The sequence below is a fragment of the Pinus tabuliformis genome, chromosome 6, assembly GCF_031772625.1.
Source record: "Pinus tabuliformis cultivar Carrire ecotype Pingquan chromosome 6, CPIR1, whole genome shotgun sequence".
Taxonomy (NCBI): Eukaryota; Viridiplantae; Streptophyta; class Pinopsida; order Pinales; family Pinaceae; genus Pinus; species Pinus tabuliformis.
In genome coordinates this window covers 812,339,114-812,364,420 of record NC_142292.1, presented here as the reverse complement: position 1 = coordinate 812,364,420, position 25,307 = coordinate 812,339,114, and the positions used below count along the sequence as shown (strand labels likewise).

Here is a 25,307-nt window from a genome sequence, read left to right as displayed (position 1 = left end):
TTGATCGAGCTGTTTTGGGTTGCATTTGACCTCTTGTCCAAGTCGAGTTTGACCAAGGAAGACCGAGCTGCATTGGTGAAGTTTTGTTGCTGTTTTGACCAATGTTGACTTTCTTGTTAGGGTAGAAGTTTGACTATAGAATTTGACAGGACTGATTTGATTGTGCATTGGGAAAGTGAATTTGATTTTTGTACTCTCTCTATTGAACTATTGAATAATAATAAGAAGATTTGATCAAAGAGTTTTCCCCACATTGGGGTTTTTCGCCAGCATTTGCCAAGTGTTGTGTCCTCTTGTCTTGGCTCATGTTCTGCATGTGTTTTTATGTTCTATTTGCATTTACTGTCAATGTGATTAAGTTAATGTGATTGCTACTGGAAATAATTGGAAATTGTCACTGGGCTACTAAAGGAATATTGAAGTAAATTGTGCTAAGCATAGAACATACCATTATTATCTAAAAGTAACATGGTATCAGAGCTTAGGTGAAGACAAAGCCCAAGCAAGAGTGAGAAATAGCAATCACTAAGGGGAGCTGTTGGACAAGAACTTGAAACTAGTCCCAATGATGACTACATCTTACTTCAAATTTGAGGACAAGCTTAAGGACAAATCCGGATATCATGCATGGAAGATGACTTTGGATTTGAATTTGGAAGAGAATGATGTTATGGACTATGTAAAGGGAAGAGTGTTGGAGCCTCCTTCAAGTGCACCCGCAACTGCAAAAACAAAGTACAAGAAAGGTGAGGTTAAAGCTAAGGAAATTATTGTTGATTCTATTTACAAGCCTTTGGTTGCCTATATTTTTGATTTGGAAACATCTAAGGAGATGTATGACAAGCTGGTTGGGATGTTCAAAGTAAATAATGCAAATCAAGTTCTCTTTCTCAAGAACAAGTTGAAAGACATCAAGATGGATAGAGGAGAATCCATTTAGTCGTACTTCTTGAGGATTACTGAAATCAAGAATGATCTCTTATCTATTCGAGAAGTTGTTCGTGATAAGGAGCTCACCCTTATTGCACTTGGAGGCCTTACAAGAGAATGGGATGTGTTTAACACTACCATCCTCAATAATGTCAAGATTTTGGCATTTGATGAATTATTGGCTAGATGCGCTCAAGAAGAAATAAGTATGATGGAAAGAAACAAGCCCTCAAATGGAAACAATCCTACCGCCTTCTCTGCTCATGTTAAAAGTAAGAACAATGCTTGTCCAAGAAGACAAGGTCAAGGGTTCAAGCCTAGATCCAAAGAGGGAAGAAAAGGAAGATGCTTCAATTGCAACAGGTTTGGCACTTTGCTAGAGAGTGTCCTCATAAGAAAGATACTCCTAGAGATGATGACAACAATAACAATAAGCACAAAGGCAATGACAATGAAAGGAACAACAAAGGAAAGAGGAACGCTCTTGCTAGTCGATATGGAAATGGTCATCCTCCCAAGAAGTCGAGAAACTCTAGGTATGATGAAGCTAATGTTGTAGAAAAGAAAAACGAATTTTATCGTATTTCTGGCCATACCACCGCCTCTCCTTTGGATACATTTGATCATTGGTTGATTGATAGTGGTGCCTCAAGGCACTTCACTGGGTACAAGGAGGCCCTCTCAAACTTGATTGAAAAGAAGACTAATATGGAGATTATACATGGGGATAATGCCACTTATCCCGTGAAAGGAATTGGAACCATGACCCTTCACTTAAATCAAGGTCAAACCCTTCACTTACAGGAAGTGTTTTATGTACCTGATCTGAAAAAGAACCTGGTCTCTATTTATGCAATGGAAGATAAAGATTTCAAGGTGACATTCGTTGATGGGAAGGTTCGTGTTTGGCGAAAGAATTGAAAGATGCATTCACACTTGGATTTAGGGTTGAAGGTCTCTATCAGGTTAGAGGAAGCCCGTTCTAAGCAATGACTTGCGATACTTCACTACAAAGCCTTACCTGATGTAAGGAAGATGGTCATAGGTATGCCTGAATTCAACTTAGATCATGAAGGAGTTTGTCAAGGTTATGCAGTTGGAAAACATACAAGGGGACCATTCCCCTCAAGTGAAAGTCAAACTTTTGATATTCTTCAGTTGGTCCATTCTGATCTATCTGGTATGTTGGCCATAACATCTTTGGGAGGATATTTGTATTATGCAATTTTTGTGGATGACTTTTCTTGCAAAACATGGGTCTATTTCTTAAAGAAGAAGGATGAGGTGTTCAAATGGTTCTGCTCTTTCAAAGCCTTGGTCAGGAATTAAACAGGGAAGAGGATCAAAATATTGAGGACCGATAATGAAACTGGATATGAGTCTTATGAATTCAATGACTACTGTAGAGAAGCTGGCAGTAAGAGGGAGATCACTACTGCATATACTCCTGAACAAAATGGTGTTGCAGAAAGGAAGAATCGAACTATCATAGAAGCCACCCATGTCATTCTTCATGAACAAGGTCTACCAAGGTTCTTATGGGGAGAAGCTGCCAACACTGCTATGTATGTTCAAAAAAGATGCCCGCATCAAGCATTGGACTTCAAGACACCCGAAGAAGTTTTCACCTGTAAGAAACCCATTGTTTCTCAGTTTAGAATTTTTGGGTGCTCATATATTTTTACGTGTCGAAATAGAAAAGAAACAAGCTAAATGCATATGGGAAGAAAGGAATGTTTGTGGGCTACAGTGAAACTTCAAAGGCATATAGAATCTATATGCCTGGTCAAAGAGAGGTGGAAATAAGTCATGATGTCACTTTCGATGAAGATTTTTCCATTAGGAAAGTCTGAGATTTTCCTATCCCTAGGATGGACAATAATGATGATGCAGGAAATCAGGGTGAATCTCCTACATATGATCCAATGCCTGATGTTGATGGTCAGATGGATCCCATTGATCCACCTCCTAGTGAGCCCTCTACTTCAAGAAAAAGACTTTTGTGGCTCAAATATACTCTTGAAGATGCTGAGAGACATGTTGTAGCAAGGGGAACATTTTGTGAAAACAAGAAGCTGAACAAGTACCAAGGGTACTTAGCTGCCATGAGTACCATTGTACAATCTGAGCCATGTACATTTGAAGAAGCTGTGAAGCACCAAGTCTGGAAGGATGCGATGAATGAGGAATATAAGTTGATCATGAAGAATGATGTCTGGGATGTGGTTCCTAGACCCAAGGACAAGTTGGTGATCACTTCAAAATGGCTTCACAAAATCAAACATGGAGTTGATGGGAGTGTTGAAAAGTTCAAGGCCAGGTTCGTTGTTGTAGGCATCTCTCAAAATGAAGGAGTGGACTATGTTGAGTTATTTTCACCTGTTGGCCAATATACCACCATTCGTTCATTCATCGCCCTTGCTGCCCCGCAAGGATGGAGCCTCCACCAAATGGATGTCAAAACTACTTTCTTGCATGGCTCGCTTAAGGAGGAAGTCTATGTAGAACAACCCGAGGGGTTTAAATTTCAAGATCGTAAGACACATGTATGCAAGTTGAAGAAAGCCCTCTATGGGTTGAAGCAAGCCCTGAGGGCTTGGTATGAGAGGATAGATAGCTATCTTATGAAGTTGGGATTTACGAGTGAAGCTAACCTGAACCTATACTTCAAGGTTGAAAAGGACAAGCCTCTCATTCTGGTCCTCTATGTGGATGATCTCTTTCTGACAGGTGATGACCCGCTCATTCATCAATGCAAGAGGGAGTTGGATTTCGAATTCGAGATGAAGGACCTAGATTGACGTACTATTTACTAGAGTTGCTTGAGAGATGTAGGATGGTGGATTGCAAGTGACAGATGTATTGGCAGGTGGAATTCTCTCTAGTTGAGAAGGACTGTTAAAATTGGCAACTAGTACCAAATTCCACCTTTGCACAACTCATATGATGGAGATGATTATTTCATTGGATTCCTATTTTTGAGAGGTCCAATTTTGATATAAAGATAATCTTATTTAGGCAAGCAGAAGTGAAATTTTGAATTTATTCTCTCACATGCACAAATTGTTAAGGTCGGCCTCAGCTTAATGTAGGCTCAAGAAGCCCAAGAGAGGTGTCCTTTCACCCTCATCAAATTGTATAAATAGGAGTTACCTCTCTCCTCATTTGGACATCACTCACTCATCATTTCTTCTCTCTCCTAATGGGATTGGTTCATACAACTTGGGGATCAATACTCTCTCTCTCACACGTGTGGATGGAGGGTGAATTTCAGGCCCAAAATTTCAGTGTTTTGGGGAACTGTTGACCAATGTTGACCATAGGGTTATTGACCAAATTTGACTTCGTTTTTGAGGGTAGAAGTTTGATCTCCTTAGGCCACATTTTTGGGCAAAAAAATCGAGGTTTTTTGGGCATGTTGACAAGTGCTAACTTCAATTTGACTTCTTTTTGACCGCAAAAAATCACATTAGATTTTCTTTGTCCTTTGACTGAGTTTGACCAAGCTCTTTTGGGTTGCATTTGACCTCTTGTTTAGGCCAAGCTTGACCAAGGAAGACCGAGCTGCATTGGTGAAGTTTTGTTGCTGTTTTGACCAATGTTGACTTTCTAGTTAGCACTGAAGTTTGATTGAAATTGACTGCAGAATTTGACAGGGCTGATTTGACTGTGTATTGGGCAAGTGAATTTGATTTTTGTACTCTCTCTGTGCTGAACTATTGAATAATAATAAGAATATTTGATTAAAATGTTTTCCCCACATTGGGGTTTTTCCCTGACATCCACCAAATCTCGTGTCCTCTTGCCTTGACTTATCTTTTGCATATGTTTTTATGTTCTATAATGTGATTGCTATTGGAAATAATTGGAAATTGTCATTGGCATGCTAAAGGAACATTGAAGTAAATTGTGCTAAGCATAGAACATACCATTGTTATCTGAAATTAACAAGTCCTTTATGTAGATGATCTATTTTTTATTGGTGTAGACCCTCTCATTTATCAATGCAAGAGTGAGTTGGCTTCCAAGTTCGAGATGAAGGACCTAAGACTTATGCACTACTTCCTAGGCTTGGAGGTTTGACAAAAGACTGATGCACTACTGATGCGTTGTGAATATGTTGAGTTAATTTATAGTCATGCCTCATCACATACATTGGATTGCTGCTAAAAATGTCTCGAGATATTTCTCCGGCACAATAAACTATGGACTGAGATACACTGCTGGGAATTGGAAACTACATGGATATAGTGATGCTAACTTGGCTGGCAGTGTGGTGGATCGAAAGAGCACGTAAGGATGTTGCTTCTAATTGGGGTCTGCTTCGATTTCATGGATGAGCATGAAGCGTAAATCGATTTCTTCAAGCACCACCGAGGCCGAATACATTGCAAGAAGTATGGCTTGTTGTGAAGCTGTTTGGTTGAGGAAGCTCTTCAGTGAGCTATTTGAGCACGTGTTGGATACCACCGTGATCTTTTGCGACAACCAGAGAATCCCGTGTTCCACGATCGTTCCAAGCACATTGATATCATGTACCGTACAATGAGGAGCAATAATGCCCCAACACATAAGGACTGATGAGCAGGTCACATACATCCTCACAAAGCCCTTAGGGAATGTCAAATTCTTATCTTTGTAAGAGACTTGGAGCCATGGAAAGACCCTCCCATGAGGGTCCCGCTTGAGTTGGACATTGAGCTCTGGGAGCTCTTGGGGGCTTGGGGTATTTCTTGGAGTTATGAGTGGCCATAGGGTGAGTGGTTCACTTTCCCCTGTGATACCCCATGATGGTTGACATGTGTGTAGGGTGAGTGGTTCACCTTCCCCTATGGTTGATGACACATGCGTGTACAGTGAGTGGTTCACCTTCCCCTGTGATTGACATATGCATAGGATGAGTGGTTCACCTTCTCCTGTGGCATATGAGCAAGATGAGTGTTTCGCCTTCTCTTGTTGATGCCCCAACATACATCCTACTCATGTAGTCTAGGACTCATGGGAAGTATCTTTCATTTGGCCAATGAGGTTGGAAAAGTGGTTAGGGACCATAGCATTAACGATAGACACATTGTGTATTGTTGTACTTTCTATGACTAGGATGCTTGGTGTTCAACAACTTGATCTAGGATCAAGTCTGTTTGAGGTTCTACCTCTGGACTGACTTTTGTTAGTGGAGAGTTGTAAGGTCTTGTGACTATCTCTCCATCGACTCCTTTTTATTATTCATATCAGTGTTCAATAGAGCATAGATATGATGAGATGCATAGATGGTTCATGATGACAGGAGACAGAGTGTTAAAATTGGAATCTAGGGCCAAATTCCACCTTGGGACAACTCATTTGATGGACATGATGATTGCATTAAATTCCTCTTTTTGAGAGGAACCAATTTGATATAAATATAATCTAATTTGGACAAGTACAAGTGTGGTTTTGAATTTATACCCACGAGTGCAAATTGTTCAATCATGGTTTGGGGTTTCTTTCATGGGGAATCCGAGGCAATCTTGGTATGTGTGGGGGAACAATGCAATTTACTTAAATTCTTTCCACTTTTACTCTTTCCACTTAGGTTTGGGGTGCAACTTTAATCACTAGGTAGAATTGTATGCCCTTGCAACTCTTATCATAATTTCTCTAGAGAAGGCCATTGAGTCACTTTCCAAGCATTTGGTGATTCTCAGCTCGTGACTAATACTAATAGATTTGATGAATGACACTTTCAACTTCAAGCCTTATGGAACAACTTGTCCTCGGGAAAGGGAGATTTAGTCTCATCTCTTTCAAGAATGTACTCAGACAACTAAATTACAAGGTAGATCGACAGAGAAAACTCAGTGTTACAATAGATGTTAGCATTTTCCATTTTTCAGTGCATATTGTGGCTTAATACTAGTTCTTTTGTTAACTACATCTTTTGTAAGGCTTTATGCCATGACAACCAGTAGGAGGTTAAGCTCTTAAGCTTTAAGGATGAGAGTCTCACTCTTTTTGTTGTTAGATATATGGATTTTATTATGAATGTGCCCAACACATATATATCCACATAGAATTTTTATAGACAATTAAATTTAAATAAAACGTAACAAATTATTAAAAAACCATATATGTATTTGTATGTATATATGTGTTTATATATGATTTTTTAATAATTTGCAAGAATAGTGGAAACGAAAGTTGTAATACTACTTGTCACATACTCGAGGTGCACAGAAAGAAATTTTATAACAATTTATCGCCACTAACAATGACAAAAGATCTTTTTAAATAATTACACTAATTGTGGATTTAAACATCAAAATAACTTGAATTGCAATAGGATGAGAAATTGTTGTGGATATGTATGGACTTGTGATGTTTAATGGTTTTCACTCATTTAATTTGTTAATTTGCTTTTGATCTCACTGGTTAAAGGAGGAATTGTTTCTAATGTAAGTTTTAGATGACGATGAAAATATTTGATCGACACTTTTTCATTTATTGTAATGTATCGTATTGCACCATTGTCAAGAAAGTTGATTTTTTCTCTACAAGAATGAATGATTTTCTTTTCTAGCATGTTGTTTATTTGACATGAGAAATATGCTTTATTTCAAATGGTATTGAAAACATTGAAAATATTTGCTATTTTGTAGGTTTTGAAGATCGTTTTCAAAAGGAAGCAATTCTAGCATCATCAGTCCGTCCTGCACTTGTAAAGGTATACATTTGGATTTTTTTCTTAAGTTCTTGCGATAAAACCCTATATTTCACACAGAAAAGATACCATTTGAGCAAAAGTAGAACTAGTCAAGTACTTCATCTTGTACATTCTTGTTTATGTGGACCAATGCCTATAACTTCTCTTGGTGGCTACTTGTATTATATAATCTTTGTGGATGATTTTATTCGCAAGACATGGATCTATTTTTTGAAAAATAAAGGTCAAGCAAAAAACATTATTAAATATTACAAAGCTTTGGCAGAAAAACAAACTGGAAAGCAAATCAAAATCTTCAGATTTGACAATGGAGGAGAGTTTGGAATATTTATAGCTATAGGTTGGCTCACTGATACAAGTGACTATGATAATTTCGTGATTTTTGCACCACTGTATAGGTTTGTGATTTATCCTTCAAACAAGATGTTTGTAGCTGAACGCTTCTTCAAACAACTCAGTCTTCGATTACTTTTATGCACAATACTATGGCCTCTTTGTGAATGTGGTGGTGGCTTCAACAAGAGATCTTGACTTCCTGAGTTAAGTCTTTTGACTAGGTCTATAAGGCCTCTAACCAACTCAGATTTGATTATGGACTGATCAAGCCAACAAATGATTCTTAAAACAATGATTCAGTTACCCATGAACATGCTCCAAAATCTTATATTTGAATAGAGAAACGACACAATGAATTTGACCTAAACAATACAGATTTCAATTTTCAGGTCTTTAGAATTTCACCTTTTCTTCTAAGGAGCTTAGTCCTCTATAGGCTAGATAGTAGTGATAGAGGAGATTACATTGTCTCCCCAACATTGTGCTCTAATCTAGTGGAGAGATAGAGTTGTTAGTCAAGGCCTTGCTATATAACAGTGCTAGTCGATATGATGAGATGTATTGACATAGGCTAAAAAGATAGCTTATGAGATGGCTTACCAATCTGACTCTTATGAAAAATTTCAATAGAAATATTGTCCTTGTACCTGTGGTCAATTATGAATACCTCCCTAGTTAAGAGGGAGTGTTGAAAGTTGTAACTAGTTTCGGTCTTGATAATTGTGTTTAGACCATGACTTGATTTGTATTTGTGAAAAGCAAGAAAAAGAAAAAATATATTTTGTAGAAAGAATATTATTGTACTATGAAATGGGTTTCTTTCCCATTGGTTTTCTTGTCCTAGGTGCAAGCACCCATTAAGTGCTCTAGGCTTTTGTATAGAATGAAAAGTCAAGGTCATAATGTAAAGTCCCTTGAAGGACTCATGTATCAAAGAAAAGGGAAAATATTTTATGTAAAATAAATGTCTAGAAACCAACAAAATGATCAGATTGGCTAGCCCTTAAAGTCGGCCTAGAAGAAGCACATGCACTCACTCAAAGGCTATATAAAGGGAGTAATTCAACCTCCATTAGACACACACTTGGCTTATTTATCCCTAATCTTATCTGAAGAAATTAAGAGGTGCGGAGGAACTAGAAGGTAGAAAAAAGGAAGGAAGATCTGTGAAGGAGCTAGAAGAAGACAACGAAGAAGGAATGAGGATTTGATCTCACACGTGCGAGTTTTCTGTGGAAAACTAGGGTTTCCACAGGTCCGAATTTTGTAGAGATAGTGACAGATTCGTGAAGCAAATCTATGGGTGGCTGGCTAAGTCTTTTGGTGAGTGGCCTTTTGTCTTGGTCTTGGAAGTCTTCATTGAAAGAAATTCTATAAGAAGAGGAAGTTCTGTGGGTTTTGCCCTAGCTTGGAGCTTATTTTTGGTGTTCCCTGTGTTTGTGATCTTCTTGTCTGGCATTTATCTTGATGATGCTGAAAAGAGCACAATAATGATAATGATAAAGTTTTAATATACCGCAAGTTTAAAGAGAAATCATTGTGAAAATATCCTATATAGTTTGCTCTATATTTCTCAACATGTCAAGTGGGTTATCCCCCCAAGCAGAGATGAGACTTGGTTGTGCGAGATCATTGTCATGCGCTGGCTAGTGGTAATTCCCCCAAGTGAATATAGGGTGATGGATGAATCTCCCCTATGATGATTCTTCTTCATTAGATTGTAACATCATTGTTCCAAAGCAAAGATTGTAGATCCTTGGGTCAGAAGATTATTCTAAGGTCACTTTCTAAAATAGAAATTCATGTCCATCATTGCAACCATGACTTTCTAAATTTTGTAATTTACCTTGCTTCAATTGGTAATCATCTATACATGATGGAAAACCACTTAACTTATTTTTAATCAATCTAAATTGTTTAATTTTTAATTTAATCATCAATATTATTATTATTACACTTATGATACCATAATATTATTTAAAGAGGAATTACATGTCACTTGACACTCAATCATGCCATCTCACATCTCTCTCCTTGATGGAAAATCAAACTCTCTCATTCAATGATACATTACTCTCTCTCTCTCTTTCTCTCTCTCTCTCTCTTAATGGATTTGTTCCTCTATATCTTTAATGCTCTTATGTACCTCTTACACACTCTTACACACTTTAATGAATCGTTATAAAAAGGTTCCTCTTACACTTCTTTAATGCATATGTTACACTTCTCCTTAATGGCTCGAATTACTAAGGCATGCGTTCTCCTTTTTTATGGCACAAGTCACTAAGGCATGCATATGTTCATTTTTGGTAGTATCGGATGTGCTCTAGCTATGAAAATTGGTGGAGAAGCTAAGGCACATGAGATATCCAAGACCCAGAAATCGTTTGGGGAAATTCCACCCGGATGGAGAGATGTTAAAATAATTAATATTTTTAATGGGGTTCCTAAGTCCAAACTTAGCAAAATTAAAATATTAATGTGTATTAATATAATATGGGTGAGAAAGTTATAAATAACGAGGATCAAGCGAAATCTAATCTTAGCTTTTGATTAGGGACTTAATCTCGGTCGTTGAATCGTCAACAGGAAAAGTATAAGAGGAGGATGCTTTAGGGTCAGTGGGAGATACACCAAGTTGATTAGTCAATTCGATTTTTTGGGGCAGGTTTTGCTGAGAAATCGAACTAGTGATCTATTGCAATGAGGGGCAATTCGACAGAAGGTCGAGAATACATATCAGAGAGGCAGAGAAAGTGTCGGAGAGACAATGCAGAGCCTAGGAAGGTTGACGCAGAGGCAACAAGGACTGACACAGAGGCTAAGGAGGCCAACGCAGAAGGCACAGAGGGCCAAGAAGCTGACGCAAAGGCAACAAAGGTTGACGTAGGCAACGCAAAAGGCTGCAGAGTTGACATTGGGCTGTAGAGGTAGCGCTAAGGAATTTTCGTGGGGCAGACTTAGAGCTGGTTAGCTGACACAAAGCCGTAGATTGTGATGCAGTCCTTGGAGGGTAGCTTGAAGCATATTTCGCTGTTCAGCTAAAGGAACATTCAAAGTTGTTGTAGGACCAATCATCTGGTTGTTGATTAGCCAGAATATCTGTCTCCAAGGAGAGGTACTTTTGCCAAGGAAAATCTTTGAAGGGTGGGCCATTTCTAACACCCTAGTTGTATTAAGAAAACTGCATAATAATAAAACCCTCATATATGTTGCACTGATTTCCCTGTATTGGGTTTTTCTGGGGACGATTTTCCAAAAATAGCGGTGTCTGTTGTGTTGTCTTAGTTTATTTCAGTTGTTGATGTGTATATGTGTGAAGGTTGCATTTTTGTTTATTTCAATATTTATATTTATAAATGACTTGTTAATGGAAAGAACAAGTAGAAGATAATAAACCAGATAGTGTAGTTAGTAGGGATTTTTGATGTGTCAGACTTGGAAATTTCCACAGCATACTCCCTCTTGATGTCATGAGTTACTAAGGCAAGTGTACCTCCTTTAGAACATAAGTTACACTTTTATTTTGGCACATGTAACTTGTCGTCAAGGCATGGGAGTCACTCCTTCATGAGTTCAACCTCCTTGCTCTTCTTATATATTTGTGCATCTCATCCTTTCTACTACTCACTTGTGCATTGGAAAGGAGAGTACAAACTTGAGAAAGACAGAACTAGAAGAATTGAGAGAGAGAGAGAGTCTTGAAGAGTAAGAGCAAAACTTGGTGAGCCAAAGTAATTCAGTGTTTGCATCAACTACTGTTATCAAAGATCTTCTTCAGATTTGGGTGAAATTCTTCATTCTTTCATTGTCTTCAATATCTCTTGTCGAACATTTGATTTCTAATTCAAAAATAATCTGGTTGGGTTTTCCCCTTGTAGGTTTTTCCCTAGTAATTGGACCTAAACTCAATCAAAATACTTTCTTGTTTCTTCTCTTTCTATTTCCTCTCCTGCAAATTCTTGTGACAACTAGTTGGTTGATAGTGGTGCCTCAAGGCACTTTGCTGGCTATAAAGAAGTGCTCTCTAATCTAGTAGATAGGGAGACCGATTTGAAAATCATTTTTGGAGACAACTCTACATATCCTATAAAGGGATTTGGTTTTGTTTCCTTCCATTTGGATCATGGTAAAACCTTATCGCTTCAAGAAGTTTTGTATGTACCTAGTGTGAAAATGAATCTTGTTTCTATTTTTGCTTTAGAAGATAAAAGAATGAAAGTTGCTTTCGTAAATGGTAAAGTTCTCTCTTGGTTGATGAGATCTAGCATGACAAATGCTTTCACTTCAGGATCAAGATGTGAAGGTCTGTATAAAGTCAATGCAAGACCTACTAATCCATTGAAGGTCTATATAAAGTTAATGGAAGACCTACTTATGCATTGCTCTGTGACAACAATCATCGAAGTGAACTTTGGCAACAAAGACTCGCTCATTTGCACTATAAAGAATTACCTCGTGTGAGAAAGATGGTTTTCAAAGTGCTATAGATTAGATCTGATCATGATGGAGTTTGCCAATGGTGCGCTAGTGGGAAGCAAGTAAAGGAACCATTTGCTTCGAGCAAAAGTAGAACCAATCAGGTACTTCATCTTGCACATCCTGATTTATGTGGACCAATGGTTATAAATTATCTTGGTGGCCACTTCTATTATATCATCTTTGTGGATGATTTTTCTTGCAAGACATGGATATATTTTTTGAAAAATAAAAGTCAAGCATTTAACATATTTAACGATTACAAAGCTTTGGTAAAAAAACAAATTGGGAAACAAATCAAAATCTCCAGATCTAACAATGGAGGAGAATTCACTTCAAATAATTTAATTGACTTCTACAAAGAAGTTGGAATGAGGAAATAGATCTCAGTACCATTTAACCCAGAACAAATTGGTGTGGCTAAGAGAAAGAATAGAACTATTATGGAAGTAGTCAAAATTATGTTGCTTGATTAGAAACTACCAAATTTTCTATGGGGAGAAGCTATAAACACAATTGTTTGTTCAAAATAGATCTCCTCACTGTGCTCTAAACAACAAGATCTCTTGTGAAAAACCAAAGGTTGGGCACTTGAGGATCTTTGGCTGCCTTGTCTACTTCCACGTACCAAAATAAAAGAGGAACAAGCTAGAAGCTTCAGGTAAGAAATGTAAGTTTGTTGGTTATTGTGAAAATTCTAAAGTTTAGAAAATATATGTACCTGGACAAAGAAATATAGAATTTAGTAGATGTAGCTCTTGGAAAGGCAAGAAACACTCCTCTTCCTCCTCCTAATGTTGATAATCATGATGATGCATTTGAGATACAAGAAAATCCTAAGCCTGAAATTGGTCTGTTGATGAACCCATGGAGCTAATGGATCCTTTGGATCCTCCTACTAAAAGGAGACCTTTATGACTTCGTGACACCCTTCAATACGCTGATAATCATGCTACTCCCAAAAGAACCTTTAGAGAAAGGAAAAAGCCATGTCAGTTCCAAGGATATGTTGTAGCCATGAGCAACATTATTCAAGTTGAACCATGCACTTTTGAAGTTGTGAAGGCTCAAGTGTGGAAAGATGCAATGGCTGACGAATATGAGTCCATCATTCATAATGATGTATGGGAAGTGGTTCCAAGACCCCAAGGTAAATACGTTGTCTTCTAAATGGATATACAAAATTAAACATGGTGTTGATGGCAGTAATGAAAAATATAAAGCTAGATTTGTGGCTAAAGGGTTCTCTCAAAAAGAGGCAATAAACTATCATGAAATCTTTGTACTTGTTTCTTGTTATACAACCATCCGATCTATTATGGCTCTAGTTGCTAGCCAATGATGGTCCCTTCACCAAGTGGATGTGAAGGCTGCTTTTTTGCATGGCTTCCTCAAAGAAGAAGTATTTGTGGAGCAACCAGAAGGCTTTGAATTACATGACTGAAAAATTGATGTGTGTAGAATGAAGAAAGTCCTCCATGGTTTGAAGCGAGCTCCAAAAGCTTGGTATGCCTACATTAGTAGCTACTTGATGAAGTTTGATTTTACTCATTAGGGGAATTTTGAGGTCTAAAATGGGCCTCCTAAGGAAATTATAAAATAATAGTGGAAATAATAAAATAAGATTCGATTACATCATCAAATTTTAGAGGGAAAAAAGAAAAAACTATTTTTTCAACTTGTATTTTCAACTTATCTTCCGATGAGTTTACTCAAATTTTGAGCGGAAACACTTTTTGAATGCAAAATTTGATTTCTCATCCAAGGAGCACCCATGTTGCATACTTTTGATGGACCCTACTACACGGAAAATGAGAAATACATAAAAAAACGTGATTGCAATCACATTTTTCATGTATTTCTCATTTTCCATGTAGAAGGGCTCAATGAAAGTATGCAACATGAGTACTCCTTGGATGAATAATTAAATTTTGCATCCAATGAGTACTCCCACTCAAAATTTGAGTAAAAACTTAGGGAGATAAGTTGAAAATACGTGTTGAAAAAGTAGTTTTATTGTATTATTGTTTTTTAATTTCTTTACCTTTTTACTCCAAAAATGGTGAATCATCCCCCATGGTTGACATCATCATCTTGAATCCTATTGGTTCTTATAAATTTTATTTTGGTTGTACATTTTTCTTAGGAAGCCAATTTTAGACCTCAAAATTCCCCTAATTTACAAGTAATGATGATCTAAATCTTTACTTCAAGACAGTGCATTGTATGCCTTTGATTTTGGTATTATATGTTGATGATTTATTTCTGACAAATGGTGAACCTCTTATCCTGCAGTGTAAGAGGGAGTTAGCTTTTGAATTTGAAATGAAAGATATTCATTTGATGCACTACTTTCTAGGTCTTGAAGCATGGTAGAAATTTGGTGAGATTTTCATTTCTTGAGGAAAATATGTTGTCAAACTGGTAGAAAGATTTGGTATGACAGAATGTGAATCCATGAATACTCCAATGGAGATGAACTTCAAGTAGTTGCGTGGTGAAGTTGCAGGTCCAATTTTGGCAAATCCTTCTGAGTATTGACCACTCATTGGGGCACTAATGTTCTTAGTGAACACTAGACCAGACATATGTTTTGCGGTCAATATTCTGAGCCAATATATGATTAAACCATCTCATGCACACTAGATTGTTGCAAAGCATGTGCTGAGATCAGTGTTGCACGAAACACCCCCCGCTCCCCGAAGGTGTTGAAAATTGACAGCGATGGGATGAATTTCCTTGAATAAAATTTCATTTCCAATCTTTCTAAAGTGACTTTCTAAAAATAGAAAGTCACGTCTATCTTTGCAACCAAGACTTTCCAAAAATAGTAAATCGCTTTCCATCAATTTGTAATCATATATATATACGATGGAAAATCACTTATCTTGTCCTTAATTAATCTCAATTGTTTAATTTTTAACTTAATCATCAATATTATTATTATTACTACTATTATCCTCTTTATGATATTATTATTAAAAAGAAATTCAAATATCTCAATCATGAGACTTAATCATGTTATATATATCTCCCCTCAATTAATGCATATGTTACTCTCTCTCTCTCTCTCTCTCTCTCTCTCTCTCTCTCTTTGTTAATGGATTCATTTCTCTCTCTCTTTAACGTTCTTACACACCTCTTACACTCTCTTACACAATTTAATGATTCGCCATAAAAATATTCCTCTTTCGCCTCTTTAATGCATAAGTTGCACTTCTCTCCTAAATACATAAGTTACACTCCTATTTTGGCATATGTAACTCCTCATTAAGGCATAGGAGTTACTCAATCATGAATTCGACCTCCTTGTTCTTCTTATATATATTTGTGCCTCTCATCGTCACTTGACACACTTACTTGTGCTTGTGAGAGGAGAATTCGAACTTGAGAAAGAGAGAGTTGAAGAGTCTAGAGGAAGATTGAGAGAGAGAGAGAGAAAGAGTCTTGAAGAGAAAGAGAAGATCTTGGAGTGGCAAAGTGATTCGGTGTTTGCATCAACTACTACTGCTAGAGATTTTCTTTAGATTTGGGTGAACTTGTTCATTCTCTCATTGTACTTTGTATCTTTGTTGAACAATTGATTTCTAATAGAAGAAGAATATGGTTGGGTTTTCCCCTTGTGGGTTTTGCCTTGGTCATTGACTTAACTTCTTTGTGTCTGATTGAGTTCTTGGTTGTCTTCCATTGTGCATATGGTTTATTTGGTTTATGTTCTATCTACAATTACTTCACTTACTTTGCAGCATAAAGAAGTTTTGGATTTAAGTGATTGTAACAACATAGAGCATCAAAATTTCAACACAAGAATCCAAACCAAGAATCGCGTCCTGTACAGATTCATGGGGTATTCGTTGTCGGATCCGCGGTTCAAAATTTCGAAACCACAGATCAGGCCGTGGAAGACAATTCTTGGGAATTCAGAACTGTGTCGACCCGATCTGCGGTTACGGATTTTCGAACTGCAGATCCGACGACCTACCCTCCTTGGATATGGGGCATATTGGGCATGGATCCGAAGGGAGACTGGTGGTTTCGTAGGGTTCTGAATATTTTTTTTTATTATTTGTTTGACTTAGGTTGGGTTGGGGCTTCTCAGACACTCCCAAGGTGCTCCATGCATGCTCCTTAGATGCTTTCTAGATGCTCCCTCAGGGTAATGTTAAATTCTTAAAGTAAAAGTGATATTCTCCTTTATTTTTCATTTTTGTCCTTTTACTTAAATTTTTAACATTACCATGAAATGACTTAGGATGTTTGAGAGTGGTTCTAGCCTCATCAAATTTCATATGGAGAAAATAGAGTTTCATATTCTATTCAAAATTCAACGGACTTAACAGTTTCTAGGAATTTAGGATCAATGAGATTGTGGCATTTCATTAGATTATATCATGTATATGGGTATGCGATTAGCATTTAATCAAGAGCATCAAGCCCTATATGTACCCTAGTGTTGGTGGTGTTAATTGTTGAACTCCTTTGTCATGCCTTTAGCAAAAATTTACCTTTCAATCAAGTCAAAATCATCGATCAAGGATGTTAAGCTTTTTCTACCATATTTTAAGGCTTGGATTAGGTAGTTTGATCAAAATTGGGCAACGTTGGCTAATATACCTAGACAATCGAGGTAGAGACAAAGACTAAACAAGAGGAGAAGAATCTAGATTCTAGATGGTTGATGCTTAGCTTCCTAGATTTTTGGGAAATGACGCTTACGCGTATTTGCTTCCAAAAAATGTCCCCGCTTTGTCACCACTTTGTGCAACATAAGCTGAGATACTTGCATGGACCATCAATCTTGGATTGAAATGTACTGCTAGAGATGTAAGATTACTGTGGTACTTTGATGTTGATTGGGCTGGTAACTCTATTGACAAAAAGGGCATAGCTAGGTGCTGCTTCAGCTTAGGATCTGCCATGATATCTTGGAGGAACAGGAAGCAAATTTTTGTAGCCCTCAGCACGACTGAAGTTGAGTACATTGTTGCTAGCATGGCTAGTTGTGAGGTAGTATGGCTGAGGAAGCTCTTTGGAGATTTGTTTGAGCATGTTCTGGACACAACAATAATTCTCTGTGACAATAAGAGTGGAATTTGACTTGCAGAAAATCCCGTGTTCCATGACAAGTTTAAGCATATTGAGATCAAATATCATTGTATTTGGGATATGGTGCAGAGAGTAGTAAGACTCCATCATATAGCGATTGATGACTAGATCGCCAACATTCTTTCCAAGCCTTTCTCGAAAGGGAAGTTCTTGGTTTTCAGAGAGGAACTTGGACTAATGGATGTGACCCTTCCTAGAGAGGGTGGTTGTGGATGATGAGACTTCGTTGTGCGAGATCCTTGTCGAATGGGTTATCCCCCCAAGCAAAGATGAGACTTGGTTGTGTGAGATCCTTGATAAGTGGGTTATCCTCCCAAGTGGAGATATGACATGGTTGTGTGAGATCCTTGTCAAGTGGGATATCCCCCCAAGCATAGATGAGACTTGGTTGTGCGAGATCCTTGTCAGGTGTTGGCAAGTGGCAATACCCCCATCTGAATTTAGAATTTAGGGTGATGGACACATCTCCCCTATGGTGATTCTTCTTCATTAGACTGTAACATCGTTGTTCCAAAGAAAATATTGCAGAGATCCTTGTGTCAGAAAGAAATTCCTTCATAGCTGAGAGGGAGTGTTGAAAATTGGTAGCTAAGGGATGAATTTCTTTGAATAAAATTTCATTTTTGACTATTCGAGAGTGAATTTTTAGAAATAGAAAGTCGCGTATATCATTGCAACCATGACTTTCCAAATTTAATCATCATCATTATTATTATTACGCTTATGAGACTATAATATTATCTAAAGAGGAATTACATGTCACCTCTCCTACTTGGCACTCAATCATGCCACTTCACATCTCTCTCCTTGATGGCAAATCAGACTCTCTCATTCAATGATACATTACTCTCTCTCCCTCTCTTAATGGATTCGTTCCTCTCTCTTTAATGCACTTACACATCTTTTACACTCTCTTATACGCTCTAATGACTCATTATAAAAAGATTCCCCTCACACCTCTTTAATGTGTATGTTACACGTGTCCTTAATGGCTCGAATTACTAAGGCATGCATTCTCCTTGTTTATGGCACAAGCCACTAAGGTATGCGTACTCCCTCTTGATGACATGAATTACTAAGGCAGGCGTACCTCCTTTATGACATAAGTTACACTCTTATTTTGGCATATGTAACTTATCCTCGAGGCATGGGAGTTACTCCTTGAATTTGACCTCCTTGCTCTTCCTATATATTGAGATCAAATATCATTGTATCTGGGATATGGTGCAGAGAGTAGTAAGACTCCATCATATAGCTATTGATGACCAGATCGCCAACATTCTTTCCAAGCCCTTCTCGAAAGGCAAGTTCTTGGCTTTTAGAGAGGAACTTGGACTCACATATGTGACCCTTCCTAGAGAGGCTGGTTGTGGATGATGAGACTTAGTTGTGCGAGAGATGAGACTTGGTTGTGTGAGATCCTTGATAAGTGGGTTATCCCCCCAAGTGGAGATGTGACTTGGTTATATGAGATCCTTGTCAAGTGGGATATCCCCCCAAGCATAGATGAGACCTGGTTGTGCGAGATCCTTGTCAGGTGTTGGCAAGTGGCAATACCCCCATCTGAATTTAGAATTTAGGGTGATGTACACATCTCCCCTATGGTGATTCTTCTTCATTAGATTGTAACATCGTTGTTCCAAAGAAAAGATTGCAGAGATCCTTGTGTCAGAAAGAAATTCCTTCATAGTTGAGAGGGAGTGTTGGAAATTGGTAGCTAAGGGATGAATTTCTTTGAATAAAATTTCATTTTTGACTATTCAAGAGTGAATTTTTAGAAATAGAAAGTGGTGTATATCATTGCAACCATGAATTTCAAATTTTAATCATCATCATTATTATTATTATGCTTATGATACTATAATATTATCTAAAGAGGAATTACATGTCACCTCTCCTACTTGGCACTCAATCATGCCACTTCACATCTCTCTCCTTGATGGCAAATCAGACTCTCTCATTCAATGATACATTACTCTCTCTCCCTCTCTTAATGGTTTCGTTCATCTCTCTTTAATGCACTTACGCATATTTTACACTCTCTTACATGCTCTAATGACTCGTAATAAAAATATTCCCCTCACACCTCTTTAATGTGTATGTTACATGTGTCCTTAATGGCTTGAATTACTAATGCATGCATTCTCCTTCTTTATGGCACAAGCCACTAAGGTATGCATACTCCCAGTTGATGACATGAATTACTAAGGCAAGCGTACCTCCTTTATGGCATAAGTTACACTATTATTTTGGCATATGACTTATCCTCAAGGCATGGGAGTTACTCCTTGAATTTGACCTCCTTGCTCTTCCTATATATTGGTTCCTTTCATGCTCTCTACTACTCACTTGTACATCGTGAAGGGAGAGTACAAACTTGAGAAAGAGAGAACCAGAGATACTAGAGAAGAATTGAGATAGAGAAAGAGAGAACCAGAGAGACTAGAGAAGAATTGAGAAAGAGAAAGAGAGAGTCTTGAAGAGTAAGAGTAGAACTTGGTGAGCCAAAGTAATTATGTGTTTGCATCAGTTACTGCGATCAAATATCTTCTTTATATTTGGGTGAATTTCTTCATTCTCTCATTGTATTTTGTATCTTTGTTAAACATTTGATTTCTAATAGAAGAAGAACTTGGTTGGTTTTCTCCTTGTGGGTTTTGTCCTGGTCATTGGACCTAAACTCACTGTGCCTTATCGAGTTTTTGGTTGTCTTTTATTGTGTATATGGTTTATGTTCTATCTACAATTGCTTAACTAATATTGCAAATTAAAGTAGTTATTGGATCAAGTAATTGTTACAACATAGAAATTCAGATTTTCAACATAAATAAGATTGATTTGCTATCACAATTGACCACGATTGAGAGCACCCCTTCCTTGAATATTGGTTCTATTCAAAGAATCAATTAGTTTTATGCTTTCGAATGGGTTCATATTTGTCATTTAATTTATCTTTTCGTTGTCCATAGGGGTGATCATGTCTAGAAAGAGAAAAATCAATCAACTTAATCTCTTATTTGTTGGGAATCTTATTTTTTCTAGTCAACTTGGTCAATACAAGTTTGACTTTCTCATATTTGAATCGTCTCTTTCGTATACCGAGCAGACTTGGACTTGCGAGTGCTCGCTGAGTCTGGTAACACTGATTATTATACATCTTTGTGTTGACAAATCTAGGGAAATAGACTTAGGTGATTTCTCTTTATTAGTAATTGCTTGTGAGTATCTTTTACTTCATTAGATTAGGATCTTCTCTTTGATAAAGTTATTAGTGTTCTTCTTCATCAAACATCTACCAATGCATAAACATAAATACACAAGAGACATAGAATGTAGGCTATGAGCCAAGGCCAAAACCTCTCACTCTTTGAGATGAAAACCCGCACAAATTCTTCTTATAGAGATTCCAATTGACAAATACCAAGACCAAGACCCTTGAGATTCCAATTGACAAATACCAAGACCAAGACCCTTGACCTATTAGTTGCTTCCAAGACCAAGACACTAGCTCTCTCAACTGCCTTCTCCTTCCTCCTTTCGATTCTTCTTACGCATTGAGATCATCTCCTTTCGGAGCATAATATGATAGCGACAAACTGTTGACACACTTGAGATGGCACTATATCATTGTCTTGGCACCAAAGTGTCCTTTCTGAAACCTTAGCAAAACATTGTAACACTTCTCTTAATGGCAGGAAACTGTGGTCTGTATACATCATCTAGTTGTGGTATAAATACCCTCGTCTGAACCCTATCTTTTTGTTGTAGTATTGAGACCTTTTACTCAAAGATCCAAACTTCTTACTGTCATTGTTTACTCGAGATTACAGAGAGACGGATCCAAACTTATTTCATTGTGGAGATGCGAACCGTATCCTAGACAAACCTTGGTTGTCTCTTCTGTTTAGTTTGAACTTTGCACTGTGATATGACATCTGAATACCTCACTGTGATTTTCCACCGAGAACTACAGAAGAATTCGAGTTACTGAACTGTGTTTATGCGAAGTGCCTTTACCTTGTATATATAGTGGTTGGTCTTCATAAATGAGCCAACATGAGCAATGTGAATTGTTGTCATAAGGTAAGGCTGACATGATCCTTATTCATCTTGAAGCTGACATGAGGAAGAGAGCTAGTGCTAGTCATTGGAGATCTTTATAAACATATATACATTTGACAAATGCCTAAGAAGGGCTATGACATTAATTCTTTTGACTTTAATGGAAAATCTTAAGGCTCTCAATGGGAGCCATCTAAATAAAATCACTTGGTCATGAAACCCATGAAGCAAGTCTTACAATAATAATTTTAGTTTCTTCTTTTCATCACTTACAAATATCATAATTACAGAGATAGTGCAGAGTGTCAAGCAGGCAATTCAATCCAACTAAAGAGGAAGACGTCTTCATTTCTAGAGGTTGGGAAAGTTTTCCAGAGGGTCGAAAAAGCATTTTCCTAGTTAGCAACAAACAAGATCACTAGATTGGCAGTTGATTCAGGCAGAGCGTTTGAGGGGTTGTGCTAGGGTGAGGTAGGACATGCGTAAAGCTGGTTGGACGACTAGCCTTTCAGAGGTCAAACAATGCCAAGATTGCTCGGAGAGGGTAAAATCCCTCAAATAATTTTTGCCAGTATTTCTCTTGGATAGATTCAACAGTTTGACGATATTTGTTGTACTCGTAATTTCTCACTACTACTTAATAATAAAAAGCCTCAATTGTTGCACCGATTTTCCCAATTTGAGTTTTTCCGGGGACTTTTGTCCAAAAATAATTGTCATAATTTTGTGTGTGCCAATATTTTCTCAGTTTCTAGTTTATCTTCCGCAATATTTTTTTATTTGTGAAGATTGCAGTGTAATTAATTTGTATTTGTCGTAGCAATGAATTGAATAATTAATTTATTAGTTAGAAGAATTATTTGCAGTTGCAACAATAGAATTTCAGTGACGAAATTTTCACATGGTATCAGAATGATTTTGATTAGACATAGAAGCTCAAAAGCAGAGGAAGAAATTCGTTGTTCAGAGGGTGCGACATGACAAGTTTCGAAGGACTGTGTAGGGCCTAAGCCAAGTACGAATTGTTGGGCAGTTTGATTTTTCAGTGCAGGTTGGCAACAAAAAGTGGCTTCCTAGTTTGAGTGATTTCGATAGGCAGAGGGGCAGTTGTAGCTCAGGTTTTCGTTGAGCAGATTCCTTGTTTGGGTGCGAAGGGTTTTGCAGTAGTTTGCAATAGCATAATCAATGTCAGGTGGAAGAGAAAGTGCACAGATAATCCATATTTGCAATAGCATAATCCATATTTCCAGTTGCAGCTGGCGGTAGCTGCAAGCATATTTTCTCACTCCAGAAAGGAGTCGAAATAGCAAATTCAATAACCGAGCAGGGGGAAGAGGGAGATTTTCATAGAATATTCAAAGATGGCCACAACTTGGCTTATTAGAGATCAGGATAGGTTGGAGAGAGCCTCCAACTATGTCATTTGGAAGGCTAGGATGTCCTTCCTACTAGATGAATTCGACTTGAAGACCTATGCAGAGAATGTTGTGGTAGTATCGGCATATGCAGATCAGCTCCGAGAGTATAGGAAAAAGATGGAAAAGGTGAAGTGGATGATCCTGGATGGAGTCTGGGACCATATATTCTCACATATATCTGGAAAGAACACTGCCAAGGAGATGTGCGATGCTCTCGTTAAGCTATATCAGAATCCTTTCGAGCAACAAAAGATGTTCCTAAGAGAGAAGTTGAGAAGCATCAAGATGCAGAAGGGTGAAGGCATAGATCCCTTGCTCACCAGAATTCAAGAAATCCAAGATCAAGTTGCAGTCGTTGGGGAGGTGCCTCAACCTATAGAGATTGTGTGTTTGGCCCTAAATAATGTCTTAGAGGAATGTCAAGTCTTTGTCCAAAGCATTTTGGGACAAGATACATTACCAGGGTGGGACAGGAGAATGTGGCCCTTGCATCAATGGGTCTCAGTCAGGGATAGGGGAGAAAAGAAGAAGAAGGACCAACCTAAGGTCAAGTGTGGCGAGTTTTGCCACTACAATACTCAGTTCTCGGGAAGAAGGACAAGCAAGAGAAGCAGGACCACACGACAGTATCTGCAGAGATAGATGAGTTGTCCTCCATACAGGAGGAAGACTTCGCCATGTTTGCAGCTATACCTCTAGGAGTGAGGTGGAGCGATATAGAGTTATAGTCCAAGAGTTGTAGAGGATGGGCAGGGTCCATTGAGGTATCTTCCTCATGGATCATTACCTTGCTACAGGGGCCACAATATTCAGTAGCAAGATGGATCACTATTGTTGATGCAGTCAGTTCCAGAGTGACAGTTGCAGACTAGTAGCAGTCATATGTTGAGGAGTGCAGAGAAGGAAGCTTAGAGTTGGAGTCAGTAACAACGCAAATTCTTTAGTGGACAGTCTATTGGCTAGTAGCAGTTAGATGCTCAAAATACAAATGTATCACAAAGATACAATTGATTCAGTATTTCAGATGCCTCTCAGTTGTAATAGTTGCGGTAGCAGGAACAATAATTGAGAGGGAGTTGCAGTGTAGATGCAAATTTGGTAGCAGTATAGCAGTGTCAACTGTAACACAAATGCATCATCAAAGTTGTGTAGTATTTGGTGGGTAGTGGCAGTCAGTCACAGTGGGCATACATCAACAACGTACAGAGGTTGATGCAGAGACAAGGTGTTGTAGCAGTAGTGCAATGCTAGAACATCTTCCTCACTAAGGAGTGTTAGTTTTTGTAGCATCGAAAATGTTGTAGTCTTGAAACTTTGTGCAGAGGCTAAAACATAGGAGTTCTCCATAATCCAGAAATCGTTTCTGGAAGTTCCACCTAGAAGTGTCTCAATTAGATTATTAACCAATTTTTTAAATGTTTCCTAAGTCTAAACTTAGGAAATCGGTTAATTATTCAGTATTAATTGAGAAAGGTGAGAATCATCTAGAAACTCACACAGACTGACTAGGAAATAATCTCAGTAATTGATTAGGTTTTAATCTTAGTCGTTGGAGTCCCACAGTGAAATTATAAGAAGTTGATGGGTAGATGGAGAAATACACTTGTGACACTTGAGATCAATTTCCTTGGGCAATTCGATTTCTCTAGAGAGCAACAACAGTTGTCGGAAGAGTTCAATTTAGAGAAGGGAAGCAGAGACAGTGAGTCTGGAGGAATTTTTACAGTTCTGGAGAGTCAAAAAGAGGAGGCTGAGATTTTCTCCAAAGGTTGCACGAAGGTAGCGCATCGCCTTAAGAGGGCAATTTGATTTAGCTAAAGAGGAAGGTGTCTTCAACACTGGAGGCTAGGAAAAAAATTTAGAGGGCTAGAGAAGCACTTTCCTGTCAGCAACAGGCAAGATAGCTAGATTGGTAGTTGATTCGGGCAAAGCGTTTGAGGGATAGTGCTAGGGAGACGTAGGCATGTGCAGAGTTGGTTGGGCGGCTAGCCTTTTAGAGGTTAGATAGTGCTGGGATTGCCCGGAGAGATGGTAAAATTCCTCAGATAATTTTTGCCAATATTTCTCTTGGATAGATTCGCCAATTTGTGTAGGTTGTAACCCTGTATGAAAATTACTTGCAAACGAATTCTTAAAACAAAAAAATATACAATGGCGATAATATAAAGCAAACATACAAAGATATTTTCCCTTGGATCCCAAAACCCAGACTACGATATTGATTTTTCATTATATTTCTTTGAATGTTACAATATATATATATATATATATAT

At 37.9% G+C, this 25,307-nt stretch overlaps 1 protein-coding gene across 3 annotated transcripts in view; it reads left to right on the top strand.

The window, feature by feature from the left end:
• Positions 1-25,307, top strand: part of LOC149261278 (actin-related protein 7-like) — a 318,254-nt gene that overhangs the window by 213,507 nt on the left and 79,440 nt on the right. For all 3 annotated transcript variants that reach the window (XM_089421958.1, XM_089421955.1, XM_089421956.1), the window contains exon 6: positions 7,569-7,633. In XM_089421958.1, the coding sequence (XP_089278084.1) occupies positions 7,569-7,633 (65 nt within the window). The remainder of the gene's footprint in view (positions 1-7,568; positions 7,634-25,307) is intronic.